General features: G+C 37.4%; 3 protein-coding genes across 7 annotated transcripts in view; all 3 read left to right on the forward strand.

The window, feature by feature from the left end:
• The first annotated feature begins 116 nt into the window (after window positions 1-116).
• Window positions 117-4,490, forward strand: coq9 (coenzyme Q9 homolog (S. cerevisiae)). Its single transcript, XM_044124854.1, has 9 exons — window positions 117-225; window positions 1,081-1,261; window positions 1,403-1,526; window positions 1,795-1,937; window positions 2,559-2,643; window positions 2,719-2,823; window positions 3,129-3,284; window positions 3,462-3,515; window positions 4,142-4,490. Exons 1-9 carry the CDS (start codon window positions 168-170, stop codon window positions 4,175-4,177), a joined length of 942 nt encoding a protein of 313 aa, XP_043980789.1. The 5' UTR covers window positions 117-167; the 3' UTR covers window positions 4,178-4,490.
• Window positions 4,491-5,304: 814 nt separating this feature from the next.
• polr2c (RNA polymerase II subunit C) lies at window positions 5,305-9,668 on the forward strand. 2 transcript variants are annotated; one of them, XM_044124860.1, is made up of 9 exons: window positions 5,305-5,466; window positions 5,657-5,706; window positions 5,972-6,040; window positions 6,140-6,192; window positions 7,341-7,469; window positions 7,561-7,612; window positions 7,703-7,871; window positions 7,956-8,030; window positions 9,256-9,668. In XM_044124860.1, exons 1-9 carry the CDS (start codon window positions 5,381-5,383, stop codon window positions 9,398-9,400), a joined length of 828 nt encoding a protein of 275 aa, XP_043980795.1. In that variant the 5' UTR covers window positions 5,305-5,380; the 3' UTR covers window positions 9,401-9,668. The 2 variants fall into 2 exon arrangements, with proteins under 2 accessions (XP_043980795.1, XP_043980796.1); XM_044124861.1 differs by lacking the exon at window positions 5,657-5,706 and having other exon boundaries at window positions 5,313-5,466.
• A 285-nt stretch (window positions 9,669-9,953) lies between these two features.
• The window catches only part of wwp2 (WW domain containing E3 ubiquitin protein ligase 2), a 56,958-nt gene continuing 46,614 nt past the window's right edge, over window positions 9,954-20,297 (forward strand). The window contains exons 1-3 of one of the 4 annotated variants that reach the window (XM_044124855.1): window positions 9,954-10,118; window positions 15,621-15,702; window positions 19,940-20,096. In XM_044124855.1, coding sequence (XP_043980790.1) covers window positions 10,095-10,118; window positions 15,621-15,702; window positions 19,940-20,096 — 263 coding nt within the window. In that variant the 5' untranslated portion in view covers window positions 9,954-10,094. Of the gene's footprint in view, window positions 10,119-10,873; window positions 11,023-12,038; window positions 12,191-15,620; window positions 15,703-19,939; window positions 20,097-20,297 lie in introns of those variants that run through there. The other 3 variants (XM_044124856.1, XM_044124857.1, XM_044124858.1) reach the window with 3 other exon arrangements.

A 20,297-nucleotide genomic window follows, 5' to 3' on the forward strand; every position in this document is an offset into this window, starting at 1 on the left:
AATTATTCTGTTGCATAATATTGTGTTTCATGTACAAAAAATTTAGTAATATTGATTTTAATTTTAAATTGTTTTGGTAGTGAAGTTTTGTTTTAAACTAAATTTCCGGTAAATTTGCGTCGCAGTAAAGTGACGCAGCTGTGAACCTCCCAGTTGTGCAGCTTGTTATGGCGGCGCTCCTGAGAGGACTGCGAGCTGGAAGGCTCCTCCGAGGGCTGTCTAGCGGTAAGACGGACTTATTCTTGCTTTGTTTCACCGCAGAACACCCAAGAAAACAAAAACACGCCTACGAATCTTTCTGTTTCAGTTTTACATTTTGAAAAAATAAGCCAACTGACGTTAGCTAACCGAAGGTGATCATGAAGGACAGTAAACAGGTTACCTTTCGGTGGTGTACGCTTTATAAAAATTAAGTATTTAAGTAATACAATCAGGCATACGTTAATCGCGTTGCAGTGCATTGTAAGCATGTTAGTCTTTACAGCTGAGGGGCGTGTTTTTATGCAGTTATGGCGAGCGTTGTTTCTAATAAATCGGCTATTTATAGCTGAGTATACTTGTTTATTTTCTTGTTTCATGACAGATTTTCAACGGCTAGCACAGATTACGATATAAGATGGACTATGTCAGTACTTATATTTTTATACATTGGTAAATCTAACATAATAGCAGTATTACTACCTCATATCAACATCAGTGCCAATTTTTCACATTTGAGCTTCCCTAACAATAACATTTCTGTAGTTTAGAAAATTAACCTGTAACAATATCAGCTCACTTTCTAAGTTAACCTGTAGAAAAGTTATACAAAAATCTGAAATTATATTCAGTGTAATAATAAAGTAAGAATAAAAATGCAAACACCAGCAATTTGAAAACAAATTTTAAACAAGAGTACGTGTTTATTTGTTATATGTAGTTGCTGAAATTCAAAGACATCTGTGGTGAATGAGTAACTTGCTTGTTCAGTGTGCAACAACATCCCAGCTCAGACTTTGGTTACCCAGTAACCGTTCTTAATGAAAAACCCTAATAACCGAGTTGATTTGGAGAGTGAGTAAAATCTCTGCCCTCCTCCAGTGGTCGCTGCACCGACATCAACAACCCCTCAGTGCAGCAGCCGAGGCTTCCACTGTGCATCACTGAGACTGAAGGACGAGTCCAAATCTGACAAACACTCTGCATCTTCATCCTACTCCTCCTCATCATCCACAACCCACAATGAGTACACCTCCCAGCAGGATTCAGATCCAAGCAGTGGGTCAGTTATTAAGAAGCTGTTTGCGAGCTCTGCTGCTGTTCCACCTGCTGAGCACTCAGCAGGTCTCAAAGTGCTAATTCAGACAAGTTTAACTTCTTGTGCTTCATTCGTTGTAAACTATTACTCTGTGTTTGCACAAAGTGATCAGGAGCAGGACGAGGAGTATGAAACAGAGGAGCAGCTGCAGGCTCGAATTCTGACGGCGGCTCTGGAGTTTGTCCCGCTGCACGGCTGGTCCATGGAAGCCATCTCCGCTGGGGCTGAAGTAAGATTTAAACAACTCCCAGTATATCTATTTTTCATTTTTTTTACTTCTTCTATCAGCAGTTAAAATGATATCTTGACTTCTTTTGAATGTTTGGGGGTTTTTTTCAACACAACTTCACCTATTTAAGGCTAAACTAATTTGTGAAGCAATTTAATTTGAGATTATCTGGATTAACAGGAGTAATTTAATTACAATATTTTAAAGAAGGCTTAAGGTGTCTTTGAAGGGTCAGCTCATGTTTTTGTTGTTGCTGTGCTGCCCCCAGGCTGTGGGTTTGTCCTCTGCATCCACTGGGATGTTCATCAATGGAGCGGGAGACTTGGTCCTACATTTCATCTCCCAGTGCAACTCCAAGCTGACAGAGATCCTGGCTGAACAACACAATCAAGTCCAGCTGGGTCAGGCAGAGTATGTATGCACAACCTCACTGTGCATTTCAGAAATAAAACCTTTTAGAGTCTGCTAGAGACTTGAGACTTTACTCATCGGCAGGAGAGCTCTAAATTACAAGCAGAGCTGCAGTAGAAGGGTTTAGATGAGGAAATTTTAATTTTTTAGAATGATCAAGTCAAAGTCAAACCCTACATCAAGTTGGGAATGTATATTGACACTTGAAGATTAATGTTTTCATGCTATCTTGCTGCGTTGAGCTGCTTTGCAAAAAAGGGGGCAAACGTTTTAGTTTCTAGATCTGCAAAGCTGATGGAGACACGCCACAAAAACAACCTGCAACTGTAATTTGAGCAGAAGCTGGTTTTCCAAAGTATTATCTCAGGAAGGCTGGATACACATGTATGCCACACAATTTTTAGATATTTTCCTGTAAAACATTTTGAAACCTTGCAGTCTCTCCCTTCAACGTCACTATTATGCATTACGGTACTATGGGATGATCTGTCACATAAAATCTAATTTTCGTTCAGTGAAGTTTGGATTTGAGAAAATGTTCAAAAGTTGTAGTATAACTACTTTTGTGAGAATTTTTGGAAAAGTAAACCCAAACTCCCTGTCGGCTATTTTTCGTTGCAGACCAAAGAAGACGGCTGACTTCCTAAGAGATGCAGTAGAGACCAGGCTGCGGATGTACATCCCCTACATGGAATCCTGGCCACAGGTAACCATCAACACTCACTCCCAGCAGAAACTGTAAGAATTACATTTCATCTATTTTTTGCTGTTGCGTCTGCAGGCGATGAGCATCTTGCTCCTTCCTCACAACATCCCCGAAAGCTTGAAGCATCTCTCCACCATGGTGGACGACATCTGGTACTACGCCGGGGACCGCTCCACAGACGTGAGTGGATCCTCCTGCCTTTGATCCTCCTTGTCTTCTGCTCATACCTTCCTCACCCCCTTTCATCATCACCCCAACAATTTCCGGCCTGCTACGTCTCAGGTTACCCCACCCATCACCGAGCCAACTTTCGTGTCTTCTTTCTCTTTTTCTTCTTCAGATTTCTGAACCTCAATCTACTGCATGCTTCTTTTTTTTTAGTTTGCATCTTTTGTCTTAATAAATGGTAAATTCATATGTGATAGTACTATTTTTTCCTCAACAAAATGTCAAAATTTATTTTTCCATCTGCCTTCTGTCTGAAGATGAACTGGTACACAAAGCGGGCAGTGCTGACCGGTCTGTATAACGCAACAGAGCTGGTGATGCTGCAAGATTCCTCTCCGGACTTCCAGGACACCTGGACCTTCCTTGATAACCGCATTCAGGACGTAACCAACATGGCCGTCACGGCAAAGCAGGTACAGAAGAGTTAAGACAGAAGACATTCAAGTTTGATCATTCAAGAGATGAATCTCTCTCTTTTAGAAATGTTCTGAATGTTCTCTGCCCTGAGTGGGCAGCAGAGAGAGTGTGAATGAATTAAAAACCAAAATACCTATCCGGACGACGTGGCATAATTTTCTTTTCCCCTGTAGATGCAGTTGACTGGTGAAGCTGTAGCACAGGGTCTTATGGGAGCTGCAGTTACGGTGAGTTTTCAGGGTGTGTTTTTTCTTTTTAATCAGCAAATAAAACTAAAACTACTATAATCATCATGGCTTCTAATGCACATCTCTGGCCTTTCCTTATTAATGGACATGGTCTATTTTTCAACTGTTAGAATTTTCTGTAAAACATCCACATTTGCCCACATGATGGCAGCAATGGATCTGCAAAATTGCCTCAATACTGCAAATTACAACACAGCAATAGAAAAGGAAGAGGTTTTATATATATATGTATGTATGTATGTATGCATGTATGCATGTATGCATGTATGCATGTATGCATGTATCGTTCCACCAGCTCTGATAAAAAGTTTTATGATTGCATCTCAATGTCTTGGAAAAAGTAAATTTTTATCCCTATTTGGCTGAAAACTCCAACAAACCCTCGGTGGACCTGTCATCTATCAATTACTGCTTTTATTTTGGAGCATTGGACATGTACGCCTTAGTTTAATTTTCTAAATCATGCAGAATACTATATTAAATTATTTTTAATACTTCCTATTAATGTGGGGTTACATATGAGCGTTAGTAGCTTTGTAGTTAATGATAAATGTAAGCTGATCTGAAATAAGGTGACTCGTTTTTGAAATATGTTGTTTTTTCAGTTGAAGAACCTCACAGGACTGAACCAGAGACGATGATGTGAAACATTTCTCAGGCACAGGAAGCCCAACCATAATGTCATGAGCTGAGGATGGTGTGTTTTCTGAGACGGGGGGGATTGCTCTTATCTTTTCAGTTGTATGGTGTGGCTGAAGGGATTTCACTATTGATTTTAAGAACACAGAAACACCTGATTTGTTGAAAGTCCTCTGTATATTTCAGTTCACCTTCAGTACGAGTGGCTTTCTTTTGTTTTAGTCAAATAATTATTTTTGTCTGTTGTATAGCAGTACAAGAACAGATTCAATTTGGTTGTGGAGTCGTAAGCCAAATAAAGTAGTGTATATTCAACACATGTCTGTTGTGATTTTTATTACCGGTACATGTGTAGAAAATAAATCATTCATTCTGTATTTAAAAAAAAAAAAGCAATTTCTCTTTGATTTTAGTTTTTTCACAAATGCAAGTTTAACAATAGAACCATGCAGCTTAGTGTCCAAATTAAGATTGTAACCATGATTTTCTTTATGTAAATGTATATATTTTTAAGTTCAGTAGTGCAAAATATTTACTTCCTTATGTTGCAAGGTTAAGAAAAGCAGGGAGAATTATTTCTTTGAAATTAGACCCTAATATTTTTCAAGACTAAAAAGAAAATCAGTTACATTTTTTTTTATGTTTTGTTGTAGAGTTATAACCTCAGTCAATGACTTAGAACAGCTGGGGGTCTGCAACCTAACCTAACTATTAAAATGATAGTGAACTGTTTCCAATATAAATTTCATAACAAATGCAGGTTTAAGTACTTTTTATATTTAAAAAAATAACACAACTTAATCACACTAAAAACACCAGTGAGGTTCCAGATTTGTCTTTTGTGTCATTAAGTTGGAAACTATTTACTTTTTTCCATCTTCCATAAATTTCAACATCCCACAGAAGAAAACTCATCTATCTTCTTTCACTAAAACTTTATTTTTCTTCATTGTGAAATCTAAAAACAAAAATATTTGTTTGTAAATAAAAGGGTTTAAAATTTGCAGCTAAGCAATAATAAGAATTGCCAAGGTTATGCACCCCTATTTTAGAACGACCAATGGGGTTTTATTTTGAAAATCCACTAATGCACCCTGAAGTCCCGCCTCCTCTGTTGAGCCAATCAGCTCAGCAGTCATTTCCGGGAGGCCTAAAAGCCGAGGTGGTGCAGTGCTTGTCAGTTTTAAACAGAGTAACATTTAAGGATGCCGTATGCTAACCAGCCGACTGTTAAAATAACAGAATTGACAGACGAAAATGTCAAATTTGTCATCGAAAACACGGATTTGGCGTGAGTATTTATTTCCCCCCCTTCTTAAAGTTGTATTGCGAATAGGGCGCCTATTGTCCTTATGTGCATATATAGAAGCACGAGTCACGAAACAATACAAGAAAAATAAATGCCAGAGAAAATAGAGGTCAGGCCTACAAAATATATATAGCGTTACATCACATCTTACACCTTTTTTTCTTGCTTTCAGGGTTGCAAACTCTCTCCGTCGTGTCTTCATGTCAGAAGTTCCCACAATAGGTAGTGTAACAATATCTTTGGTCCGTCAATACCCTTTAGTTCTTTTGTCTTGTTACGACGTTTTTCTAAACATGATGATTTCGGATGCTAAATACAGAAGAAGTTCTATTTTATTATCGTGTGACATTACGCTTTCAATAGACACACTATTACAAGCCTTTAAACTCTTTGTTTTAGTAGGATAAACAAAACTAAAGCCTGAGTATGGTTTTCTTCAACATATGTTGTAGCTACAGCATCACTTTAACGCATAGTATTTTTTCAGCCATCGACTGGATCCAAATCGATGCTAATTCATCAGTGCTGCACGATGAGTTCATCGCGCACAGAGTCGGTGTGTATCTCCAGAGCCCCGTCCTGTTGATTGCAGGGTAATAGGCGATTTATGAGCAGAGATCTGAACACTGATCTGCTCGCTTTCGTGTGTTGCCAGGTCTCATTCCCCTCACCAGCGACGACATAGTGGATAAAATGCAGTATTCAAGGGTGAGTGGACTGCTGCAGCTGAAAAACAAAAACTGATGTTGCTCAAAGCTATTTGGGGAAAAAAATAAATAATAATGATTGAGTCTAAACCTATGACCTGGAAGAAGGTTTTGCTGATTGTGTGCTGAATAAATCAGCTAACATGTATAGAGCTTTTACAACATCTAAAAGGGCAACCACGGTGCTTTACAGAAAAAAATAAAGCAAATAATGAAAATCACACAAAAAGAAAATAAATCAAAATACAATTTGCACATAAAAGTGTTCCTAGTGTCAGAGCATCACAGTACTACTATGTATTAAGAGCCATTTTAACTAAATATGTTTTAAGATTTTACTAAAATAATAATTGAGTCTAAATTTGCCACATTCCTGAAATTTGCCACGTTGCTGTTTCATTTCTGAAGCAGCAACAGCTTCTTCGGTTCTTCCAAGATGCATGTAGGGTTGGATGGATGAACTCCCGAAATCAACCCGGTGTGATAAAAGCATTTGTGTGAAAGGTGAATATTGGTCAAACTTTACCTTTTGGGACAATTACTCAACTAAGTGTTTAGACAAACACAACTATGGATGTTAGAAACACAATATTTCAGGTAACTTCTGAAATTTATACCAACATTTTTGGTGATGCATCAGAAATAAAGTAATAAATCTTTCTTTATTACTGGGAACGAAAGCTTTTAAATATGTTGCTAGTCATTACTGGAACTAATTACAGAAAGCTAACTTGAGATAATTCTGCTTTTATCCTGATGGTCCTGCTTTTTAAAAGTTTCTTTAAGGCTCTAGCTGCCTTCATTGAACAATAAATGGGCAGGAAATGGGTTGGGGATGTATAGCCAGTGAGATTGGGCATCGTACCCAGGAAAACCTCATCGAGGACTGCAGCTACCCAGCACACACATGCGGATCTTTCAACCAATCGGAATTTAATCAAGTTTCATTTGCAGCTTCAGTCTCTCAATTGAAAACAACAAAGAAAAATATCCTTTGCATGCAGAATTTCATTGGTTATTTTCTATTGTGTATGAAAACCAGAGGTTCTGTTAGTAATAAAAGCAAACTGTGACAAAAAAAGAAAACTGCTCAGACTAGGAAGAATTTATTGTTGAAACTGAGTATGTTTCTATGTGCTCCTGTTGCAGGACTGCACTTGTGATGACTTCTGTCCCGAATGCTCCGTGGAACTGACCTTGGACGTCCGCTGCACCGAGGACCAAACGCGTCACGTCACCTCTCGCGATCTGCTCTCCAACAACCCCAGAGTGATCCCTGTGAGTCTTTTTTTGTGGTGTTTTCACACCTGATAGTCCAGTACGTAGGATGGGGACCAGGGAAGGAATCTGAAGTTGTTTGGTTTTCCAGGTCACTTCCAGAAGTAGAGACAATGACCCGAACGACTACGTCGAGCAGGATGGTACCCTCAGATCTTGTCTCACAACCCTTTTTAGCCTTTTCTGCTACTATCTTTTAATAATTTACATCCTTGTTGCGTTGTCCGTGTTAGACATCTTGCTGGTGAAGCTCCGTAAAGGTCAGGAGCTTCGGCTGAGAGCGTACGCCAAGAAGGGCTTCGGTAAAGAGCACGCCAAGTGGAACCCGACGGCGGGGGTTTCATTCGAGTATGACCCGGACAACGCCCTGAGGCACACAGTCTATCCACGACCCGAGGAATGGTAGGTATTCATTTCAGTAAACGTCACTGTGAAGTACAAGAGTTGATCATTTAATCAGCGGTGGAATGGTGTGATTTTTCTCAGGCCAAAGAGTGAATACTCAGAGATTGAGGAAGATGAAGTTCAGGCGCCCTATGACCCCAATGGAAAGCCGGAAAGGTGAGCAGTCTGCGGATAAGTTATTTGCATAAAGTTTAAGTATTTGATGTATTTTCAGCAAATATTGACTGTTTCTATAACTACATGCCAATAGTTTGGTTCTTACCAATAGTTTGGTTCTCATGTCATAAACACATATCGTGCATGTTTAGTGGACATGGCAATTTCTCTGTGTTTAAAAAAATCATGAAGTCAAATATTTGGATAGTAAAATGATAAAAAGGCAAATTTAATTGAAACCAAACCTTTTCATAAACTGTATAAAAACAAAGTTAACCTTATTTTCCCTTCTCTGTCTCTTTTGTCGCTGAACTAGATTGAACTCTCCAGTTATAATTAGGATGCCTAAATTATGTCTATTTGCTAAATAAAAGAAAAAAATAATGTTTCTTGTTAAATTCAGAAGTTTACATTCATTTCCTTAGTATTTAGAAGAACAAATACCACCTTTTAAAATTGCCTTATATCAGTCTGCTTTAAGGCAGCTGTAACTACAATGTAGCTTACCCCCATCAGCGTGTGAATGTGTGTAATAATAGGTGAATGAAAAAGCAATATACAATTGAAAGAGTGTGGCTTATTCCAAAGTTTTTGGAGGGGTGAGGGGTGGTTGTGTTTTTTTTTTTCTTATAACATAGAAAATAAAATTAGATGTGGTAGCTCGTCAACCAATATTTTCTCCTCCATTGAGAAAAGTAGGGATGCACTGAAAAGACAATTTTGGCCAATAGGAATATTTCTGTTATGGCCGATAATATTATTACATCATATATATTTCCCTAGCTTTTCAACATAGTGAGAAAATGACCACGTCATTGACATTACTTCTCTTTTTTTAGGTAGACACTCTAAAAACAATCCCACATTGCATGACTATCAGCGTCACATGCCTAAACAAATACCACATAGCCATCCCTTCCCGAAACACAACCGGTAGCAAGATAGAAATAAACATTTAATATCAGCCCAGTTTTACTTATGTGATCAATATGTTAAAAAAATGACCAACATTGGTTGATACCAGTGGTACTGACAATACATCACTTGTAAAATTAACTTCTCTCTAGATGTATCTACACAGGCAGACATATTGTTGCAAAAAACAAAACAAAAAAGGTTGATTTTCATTTTTATAAACTTTTAGTAGTTTCTCTTCTTGTTTAATTGTCCCTGCAGCTTGACAGAAACTTTGAACACAGCTCATGTGAGATTTGACTCTCCCCAGATTTTATTTCAACGTGGAGTCCTGCGGTTCGCTCCGGCCGGAGACCATCGTCATGTCGGCGTTGGCGGTTCTGAAGAAGAAACTCAGCGACCTGCAGACCCAGCTGAGCCATGAGATCCAGAGTGACGTCCTCACCATTAACTGAAGACACCTTTGTTGTTGCCGGAGGCTCGACCTCAAGATCTCTTTTCAGATGCAGCTGCCTCCTCTCTGTAGACTGAACCCAGATCTACTGGATCAAATTCATCTGTAATATTGAATTAATTTGTGTTCATTTATTTCACTCAACAGAGGGGAGTTGTATTGCAGCAGAAACTGTTAGCTTAAAGATGTGACACATGCTCATTCTCTCAAGAGTTTATTTGTATGGATGCAAGCTTTTTTTTTAAATAAATTCGTTCTTTGATATTTTATTTGCTTTTGTTGTCAAACTAATGCTTTGCATTAATGCAGCAGCTTCTTTCTCTTAAAGCTGCAATGTATCTTTTATAAGAAAAAATGTTTTTTACAGATTTATGCTGTCAGTACATTGTGACAGTATAGACAGATAATCTATGAAATAATTTAGCTCCTCTGCTTTCTTCCAGTGCTAATAACCAATCAGAGACAGGAGGAGGGTCTTAGTGCAGTAAATCATCTTGTGTGCGGTGCAAGCCTTCCTCCTCATTTGGAAAGTGCCCACACTTGTAGGTGTATGTGGTGGCTGAAGGGAAGTGAGTGCCATTTTGGAGAGATATAAACAAAGAAAACAAGACTTTTTGTTGATTTTTCTTTTTTCTTTATCCAAGTAGATTAGCACAATTTAGCTATGGTAGAGACTTGCTGCGTTATTGGATATAATGTCTGGTCACACGATTGAAATGGTAAGAAGATAGAAAACAGGCATTCAGTTAATTGTTTTCACATCTGGAAACAATGCGAGGGAGCTCGAACAAAGAGGAGACGAATGGTTTGCACATCAGTGATGAGACGTCCTTATATATGAACTTCTGCAGCTTCCAAAGATATTTGCAAGTTTGTTACAGACATTTCAATCTAGTGAATCTCTAAATTTTAGTGATAGTGAGTGGAAGCTTTGTGATGATCCTTGAAGAAAATAGAAATTATATAATGTTAATAATAGTGTGGATGTTTTCAGATTAAAGAGTACTGGTAATACTTCGATTTTTGAGTAAAGTGGGGGTGGGAGGGGTTAATAATTTTTGCTATCTTACCCTGTGTTATATAATAAATGCTTAGGGTCAAATAATCCACTTATGTCGGATGAGGAAGATAAATATCGGCACCACATGAGAGCAGTGTCGCATTTTATCCAGTCTGGTGACAAGCTCAAGTACTGCAGTAGAGATTAAGAAAATAGCACTTACATTATTTAGATCATATTTGTATGACACATTCCAGTTAGTTCATACTAATGATAAATATCCCTGACACATCTATCTCTGCATTGTCACCTTTAACAGCATTACAAATAGGTGGCAGAGGGGAGGAGTGTTGCCCCTCTACATTTGTCTGCCTAGCAGCGCCCCAGGATCCATGTCAGTTATTTATTTCTCACCTACCTGACAAGTTAATTACAGCAATACAGCGCACTCACATCAGCTAATTCAGATGGAAAGGCATTTGATATGCTAATTGATGTTTATCATTACTAATATGACACACAAGTCTTTGTGCAATCACAACGACGTCGGGTTCATCACGTGGTTTTGTCACAGGCGGAAATGAAAGTTCAGTAGCGACAACGGCAGAGCACAGCTGAACAAGGTACGTGAATTATCACTGCTTCGCTTCAATTTCCGGCATGTCAAGTCGCCTGTCACTTACTGACATATAAGACGCTACTATAAGCACGGCTCCGCCTGCTCCCGGGTGGTTAAAACGACATTTGCCGGTGTGTCCTTTTGTGAAATCCCCCTACGAAGCTGCCTAGCTAACAGTTAGCCTTCTTAGCATCAAGCTGGCTAAATTTAAGCGCGTCGGACCGGATGTAAGGAAGAGCACTCTTCAAATTTAAGGACGTATTTCCACTCCTATGACGTGCGGTATTTTTTTAAATAAAGCGTAAAGAAATCCAAACCAAAAGCTGTGTGCTCACAAAAAGACAATTTTGTTAAACTTTTCAAAAAATATATTATTTAACGTTAAGTGTGTCATTATACATAATACCCCCATCTAGCTTTTGTTATTCAGCTATGTCAATGTGATCTTATTCATCTTATACTTATGTACTTTAACCATGTGTTTTCCCCCTTAACATTATATCGGCGATACAGTTGACAGTGAAATGATAAAATTTATCATTTAATTTATATCGACTGCCTTTTATTATCTGAAAATGTGCATTGTGCTGCACTCCCACTGATAAACCCTGTTTTACATAGTTGTTTCCAATATCTAACTGATTATTTTGGTTGTGCCCGATAAGACCAGAGGAAACCTGAGCAATTAGCTCTTGACAGGTAACATTACTGAATCACATAATAAAAATTTCTCATAGTACATTATATCAAGAATAAGAAAGCACTGAAATACATGTAAAACCACAGCATGGTTGATCATGTATATTCTGTTGTCTGGTACGAACCGCCCTAAACTGCAAAGGTAGGAAAGAGAGTGGTGCACGTACTGAAAAGTATCCTACACCCGTTTGGCTTGTTAATACGCGTTTCCCTTGCGTCTTATTTTTAAAAAGACGTGCCGGAAGTTTTGCTGTTTCCTAATTATCTCTTGACTATGGGGTGCGAACCTCAATGATCTTCCGTGTTTGTGTTTTGTGCGCAGCTGCCATGGATGTTTATTAGGTTGAGTATAAGTCTGTTTATCAACAACGCACATTTGACAGTTTAAATGAAACTAAAGTCGGTTCCAAACAGACCAGCTAATATCCACATTCTGTTCAGCCGGTCAGCTTGGTTTGCAAAGTGGATAGGAGGTAATGTTGTCCTCTTTTGTTGTGATAAATCCCATCGTATCATCTGCGGTTGTGGCGGTGACCTTAGGATTTTTGTTTCTTGTTGGTTCAATACCCAGTTGTCTGCTTTGATTATTACCAAAAGTATTCCAGCTATGTATCATAGTTTCCTGTGGTCCCAGGCTGGGATGACAGCATTAGTCACCTTGATGCAGCAGTTATATTTTCCTACAAAGTGGAGAGACACATTGTGTTTTGACTTTGGCAATGCATTTTGATGGTACAAAATAATAAGTTATGTATCTAAGATTTTTAACTTGTGGATTTCAATTGAATTGTGTCAGAAAATAGAAAGACGATTTCTAGTCTTTGATTCAGGCTACCTCAACAGATGACAATTCAACCAAACAAAACATAAAATAATGTAGTTGTATGTACAACTACATTGTGTTGTACATACTGATCATTGTGTTGCTGAGCTGAGTTCACTTTTAAACTGTCTTTAGCATTTTGTTTTAGTGATGAGCTCAGTTTTTTGCCTTTAGCATTACAAAGACCAGTCTCTGTGTGTATTACTTGTTGAGTTTGTAAACCCTCACCCTAACTTTGAGATTTTCCAACACAGCCAACATTTCTTGTTGCATACATGACACAGTTGGTCTTTTTCAAAAAATAAAAAAATAAAATAAAATAAAGCAAGGCAACTTTGCTGTAAGGTATTCAACTTCTTGTTATGTGCTGACGTCCTTCTCTCAATGCTCTCCTAATTCTGATGATGAAAAACCTGAGTTTTACTCACTCAGTCAGGACCAGCTTTACACACAGATTAATATTATTTATGATACATTCACAGTACTTTTTTTATTTTGTTTTCTTTAAGCAAGCTGCCAATATTTAATTATTTCTAAGATTATACACGGCATTTGTGTAAGTAAGTAATTGGCTTCTGTATCAAATCATGTCAGGCTCTCTTGCCAAGACCTTCACAGTTTTCAATACAGAATTAATGCAGCTGAAAACAACCGAATACCATAAACCTGATTAGGTCTGCAGCTGCAAAGAGTTGGAGGCAAACTTCAGTGTAGAGGCAATATAACCAGTAGAATGGAACCACTTTCACATCATTAACTTTGTTCTTATTCTTAAGTATTTCTGGATTGTTACCCTCAGAAACCAATGGAAAACGTGCTTTTTGGTTTAGTGATTGGAAATGGCGGGATAAAATAGTAGCAATTGATCGGGATTTCTGTTTCATACTTCGATCAACTCCACTGTTTGAATGGATGCTGTTTAAATAAACAGAATTGAATTGAGCAGCAGTTCAGTCACTCAGTAAAATCTGTGTCTGCTGTGGACCCATCAAGGTCAGAAAGAGGTTGTGCAGCTGACCAAAATTATTTAAAGGATGAATTCAGTCAGCCACTCCATTGTAACCACAATATTGCACAAACTGATGTTGTAATAATGATTATGATTGAATGTATTGCGCAGAGTGATATATTAATTATACAGACGTCTGCTCCTCATTACTTTATTGTTTACAATGTCTGAGCAATAACACTGTAAAACTACAAAATCTTACCAAGTATTTTGGTCTAGTTTCGAGTACAAATATCTTAAGGCAAAAGTATGAAGACAAAATGAACTTGACATAGCAGCTAATTTCAAGTAGATAGTTACTTCATATTGATGAAAAAGTGCTAGTTCCTTTGACAGATTATTCCACCTATAGCAAGAAATTTTTTCCATGCTATTAGTAAAATAATCTGCCAATGCTAGGCCTGACAACAATAAATCAATGAATTGCATGATAAATTAAAAGAAACTCAATAATTTTCATTTGCTTGATTTATCGTTTTTCTCTTTTCTTTCTCTTTTTGCCAAAAACTGAATAACAAAAGTTGTCAGTTTGGTGTCTTATTAATTTTATTTGTTGTTTCTTTATTTATTTTGGATATTTAAAATTTCTTCCAGCTCTAGTCTTTAAATGGTTTTATGATTTAAAGGATCTTTTCATTGGTGGAGTTAAGTGGTGTATAAAGTACTAAAACAAATGCTTCATAGTTGGTCTGGGATGGAAGTAGATGAAAAGATGATGTTGACGCAATTTAAACAGACGATATATAAATTTTAGAGAGTAAACCAAGTTTAAGAAGAAGCTCTGGGTTAGTGAACAGCAATGTAACCAGCAGAGTGACAAACCTTACCTTGATAAAAGAGTTTGCAGAAAGAACAGCATCTTAGCTGATTGCAATCTGTTTGTGCATTGCAGTTTTCTTATAGTTAAATGCTGCAGAGCTTATCTGTGACTTTGCTCAAGGTGAAGCCAATGAGGCCCAAACCTCTGCTGTGATATTGACCATGTTGCTCACAGAAAATAATTTTTTATTTTATTTTTTCTGTTGTGATATCTGTAGACATCATAATATTAAACAGGCAGTGGACCCATATGAATTGAACTTCACAATAGGGTGCAAATGTCTCAGTGAAAAAACAACCCATAATATCACCTGCATATTATAGCAAATACATAATAATAAACGCTGAGTTTATTTATTTTTAAATTTATTTTTAGTTTTACTTTTTTAAGTAGATTGTTTTGGTTTAATTTTAATATTATTTGGATCTTCAGACCTTTTACAGGACCCTAATATTGTGGATGCTCAATATGAGAGATTGCTGAAAAGTCAATGTCTCAGTGCAGTCATCTGTCCACTGTCGCCACATGCTTGTTCGGTTTGAAAGATTGCGATGAAGTGTTTGCTTTGATTCAGTCGGCAGCATTTCCTCAGATGCTTTTTTTTTTTTTACCAGTTGACATGTTAGATTAAACTTGATTGCATTAATAGTAATTGGTATTGAATTTGAATGTATTTAATTCAATTTAAATCTGTATCTCAATTTGACTATTTCAGCATAGAAATAAGATGAATTTGTTTATGTACATTAAGATGAAATTTGTTGTGATTGGCAGTATGTAAATAAACCAAGTTGAATTAAAACTTTATTGACCAAGACGCTGAAGCACAAACGGGGTGTTTGAGACAAAATGATGGAGAGCAGTGAGTTTTTCACATCCAGTATTGTCATTGCAGTTCATGCTGTTCCACTAATTTTAAAGTCTACTTCATTCTTTGTTATTGATTCTTAGATAATTGGTAGCAACAGAAAAAGAAATAAATGTTTATTGAGCCTGTGTAGACAGAACCCCTCTGCAGACTTGGTGCAGGTTTGCGTTGGTTGTCGGAGAGGAAAATCGCAGCGATCAGTTCAGATTACAGCCAGGGCTGTAATCTCATTGACTAATGTGTCTCCAAGGCTGTTTAGCAATTATATAGTATCTCTCCCCTACACAGATGGGATAGAGTCCTCACATCGAGCACCTCTGGTTTAAAAGCGATCGGGAGGCATATTGCTTAATATTGTGGGGGGTTTTGTGGTTGTGTTACAGAGCTGTGATGTCATGGCGGCTGCCAGCGTGACCCGACCTGGCAGTGCCCAGACCCCCGAGAAGTCTCAGTTGATCCTGAAAGGTAAAGAGCTAATCAGCATGTAAAATGTTCTGCTTTGATTTGTTTGCACAGTTTTTTTTTTCAGTGTATTTTGTAATTTCATGCCACACAAACTACAATGACGAATGACGTTCAGCTGATGTCTCAGTCAAACGTCACATTACACACATCTGTATTGCTACAAGTCGATGGTTCTGTAGCCTGACGAACTGTATTTTTCATCTTTAATTGCAACAAATGTGTGACTTTCAGTATTTAACCTAATGATTAAGGGAAAATGGTTCAAATCAAATTTTGCTGATTGACTGGTGCAAATAACAGACAACATTAAATACAACACACACAGCTGAAGTTCAGCTGAGTGCAGAAATGGTTGTAGAGCTGATCATGCTGCCTCATAAGGTTTCACCTTCACTGCTGCAGGGCAATATTTTCTCTGTTCAGCCACCCAGTCAACTCCGCATCTGTGACATTATAGGTTGGCGTATATTACCTTATTATCTGAATATCCATGATGTCTCCTGCATTCGCCTGGTGGATGTAAATAATTGGGAATGCAGGAAGTCATTGGGTTTTTACCATTAAGAAACTACACTCCAACATTGCCCTCCTTTATAATTGACCCCACTGGTAAAGATGTGCCCAACGGACTTAAAAAAAAATTGCTGTGGATACTTGACAACCACAAAATGCCACTAACTCCTGCAGCTAATTGAGTCTCCCCCACCCCCCATCTTCCTCACTGTTTATTAACAAAGTACATATGGGTCCTTGTCCAAATTTGCCACAGTTCCAGTAGTTTTAAACTTTATTTTCGCTCTTGCTACAAGATGTGGTTAGGTTTGTAGCCATTTCCATATTAATTTCCCGACCTATGGAGATTAGCACACATCTGCCTTATTTAAACGGTTTGTTCTCCTTTCTTTCCCATTTTGAAGAGACTAAGAAAATTTGACTTGTGGGATTTCATCTTCAGATCTCTTCCTTTACAGTTATTGAATCTTTTTATATGCTTTTTAAACATTGTTGCCAGATGTACCAATAATTGCAGAGGGCACATTTTCTGCTTTGGTGAATTTTGCTTGCCAGGAAACTTTGTGTTCAGTCTTTTTCCACCTGTCAAATTGTTCAGTGTGAGAGAAGGTGCAGCTCGCCCCAGGCTGCAGTTTTACAAGCTTCTAATAAAACTTAAGCTGCAGAAACGGATGGAGAAACAATCTGAGGTCTTGCTTTATGGCAGGTATGCTGAACATTGCATTCAAAAGCACCATGTTGGGTCACAGGACACATCTGAGCATAAAACTGCTACTTTGTGGTTGTGTTAGCAACTGGTACCACACACTGGTAAAAATAGACAGCTGCTTATCAGATGGATTTTCACATCAAGTTCGTGAGTTTGTCAATATAAGCACATTCAAAGTGCAATTGGAGCTTCTTAGAAATTAAACTAATTTGGTCTTTTCATTTGCGCATATTAATTAGGGGTGTGCTGATTTAGCGACACCCAATTTTCTTAATTTTGGGAGATCGGTGATAGGCCAATATTTACATGTGAAGCCAATCTTATACACTGCCCTTATCAACCACAGCAAAAATCTCAAAATCAGCCACTGTCTTCTTCTGCTCTCCCATGAGAGAGATTTGACTGACAGACTGGCCCACCAGCTCATGTCTGCTCATTTCCAGAGAACATTTGGCCGCCCCACTGTTGCCAAATCAGTGACTTTCTTGGTATATTTAACAACTTTTCATACAGACAAAAAAAATGGTTACCAGCCAAAATTGGTGTTGGCAGGTCAGGCTTTTTAAAGATCTGCAATCGGTGATTTCCCAGAAAACTGCAACTGGTGCACCTCTAATAATAATAGTGATAGCAAAGATAAATTTGTGTTTATAAAGTACATTACAGGTTTTTTCTACAGAGAGTTTTTTACAGAAAGGTCAAAATACCTTTAACGTGTAAAACTGATTGGCATTCTAATAGTTGGTCAATAATTGTGCACACAAATTTTCTCTTAATTTTCGTATTTTGAAATCACTATGTTCCTTGAGGTTTAACATTTTGGATCGACTGATGGCTCCAACAATAAAACAAATCTTGAAAAATAAAACTTTTCTTTTAACTGTGCACGCAGTGAAGCTTGACTTGACCAGTGGTGTTTTTCTTTTGTAGTTCTTTTTTAAATTTTTTTTTTATGTCAACTCTGACTCACCGCCTCATAAAAAGGCCATACAGCTCCTCTGCGCCTGGCCTTATCATTGAGACCTGCTATAGTTGTTTCATAACTGGCCTTCTGCCATCTTTCTATCATTTCCTCCTAACTGCAGTGAGTCACATTTGTTTTGCCAGATGTTCTGGAGCACAGACGTCATCAACATGTCTCGACCAGATTAGATCTTCTCATGTCTTTTCTGCAATGGATTTATACGCTTGTCTTTGGCCGTTTTGTCACGATGAGCTCCTCCGCGTTTTCGAACTGCAACAAGCTCTGATGAGATTCTCAGAACATGTAAACAATTTCAACCCCCCAAAAACATTCAGGATAGTAGACCCAGAGTACCAGGATTCAAGTAGTACTGCATGTTTTCTTTTATGCCACTAGAGGTCAGTGTTTGTATTCTGGTTTGTCTCCCCAACACTGGAAAAAAGGCCATCTGCATCCTGAGCAAGCTGAGACACAAAGTTCATGACAAATTGCTGCAGGCACTTCAAATAAAGATGCAAATCATTTAATAATTACATACTTTAATACATATTTAAAGCACATTGTATTAATAGCATGAAAAAGACTTTTAACACATTCCTTTATTAACTGTGAGATTTTCAGGAAAAATAATTATTTTGCTTTTATAAGCTGGCAAATGCATAAAGAATTCACTACCAGTAATTATTGTTGATCATAGAACTGCAGTCAAGTACATTCATGAAACCAATTAAGCACCAAAGGGGAATTGGAGATTTAAGATTAAATAGTAGTTTAATTAAGCTACTACTTGGGCATAAATAAAACCCTATATTCATGTGATTACTGCATCTGAATTTTCTGTTTAATCAAAATGTACTTTAAAAAAATGTTATACCTGTGTTTGATGGACACTAACAATAACAATCAATTTTAATATTTATGCATTGTTATGTTATTTGCCTTTTTTATGAGAGAAATTCTTAGAATGTGGGTAATGTTTATCCTGAGTTGTACGTTGTAGAGGAAAGCAAATTTGTTGGAAGAAAACTGGGATGCTTGCAGCAAAGAAAAGGGCTCCAGCTTTCTGTAAACTACAAAAAAAATTTAATTCAGAATTTAAATATTCAAGGAGGAGTGTCTGAGTGACTGCATTGTAAAGGACAACAATCCAGACTCAGACTGTACATATTAAGATTATTATTATTATTATTATTATTTACAATTTTTTTAACAAATAGCTAAATTTTGCGTCAGATTTTAGCTTAATTCATGGTATTGTATAGGCCTGTCACGATAACAACTTTTGCTGGGTGATAAATTGTCCCCGAACTTATTGAGATAAACGACAATATTGTTGTTGTTTTGAGACCATTTTCAAGTAATACAATAGTAATAATGGCACAATAATGCAAGAACACGTTCTCAATGATCAGTAAACCTTAAATTCTAATGAACATTTGAACACTGGAACTGGAAGACATTTTGAATATCCAAAATAAATAAAGGAAGCACCATGAACAACAAATACAATTATGATGTCTCTGTAAACAAAATTGTCTTTCAAAAAAAGGAATAACTGAGACCAAAACACCAGACTGAATACTTTTATCATTCAGTTTTTAGTAAAAAAAAAAAAAAAGAGAAAAACAATAAATCAAGCAAATGAAAAATATTGAGTTTCTTCTTTTGATTATGCAATTAATTGATTTATTGTGACAGGCCTGGTAGTGTATTCATTTTACGTTATAAAAGCAAAATTTTCTATACTGAGTTTCTTTTTTACATAGAATATCAAAGGGTATTTTCTGATCATCTTTAAAATTTTTATATTTCGACATGTGACATTACTGTCCTTTTAAAGTAAAACTTTCATCTATATTCTGATTAAGCTGCCTAAAATCTGTTGAACTTTATTTTTCTGATAATTTGTTAACAGAACATAGAATGGGCAAAAAAACGTAGCACCGGTTTTGTGTCCTCCTCAGTAACCAGTTTTAAAAAATCCAAACAAGCTTTTCATTGTGACTGACTCATCTGTGTTCAGATTTAATAATGCGTCTGTTTGTACGCAGTGGTCTCTGCAAAACCCCAGTCCCCAAAGCTGCCGAACCGTCACTCTCGGCTCAGCTCCTTCGTCGAGGTGACTGCCGATGGCCTGACCAGTGAAACCAAAAAAACAGGCAAACGCACCGGGCACCTGGAGCTGCAGTGGAATGAAGACCTCACCCTGTAAGAGCAACTCGCACAGATGCACACAGCTCATCTGAGTTTTAAAATAATCTCGGTACAGGAGGAACCTTTCCCCTGCTTAAATGAGGAGTTTATAGCTGTGGATAACTTTGATTAGCAAACCTGATAAAATATTTGGTTCCCTTACCCTTTTTTTTTTTTATCTTCTTCTGTTAGGAGTCTTGGTGTCATTTTGGCGGT

This window comes from Gambusia affinis, linkage group LG08 (assembly GCF_019740435.1).
Source record: "Gambusia affinis linkage group LG08, SWU_Gaff_1.0, whole genome shotgun sequence".
NCBI classification, from domain to species: domain Eukaryota; kingdom Metazoa; phylum Chordata; class Actinopteri; order Cyprinodontiformes; family Poeciliidae; genus Gambusia; species Gambusia affinis.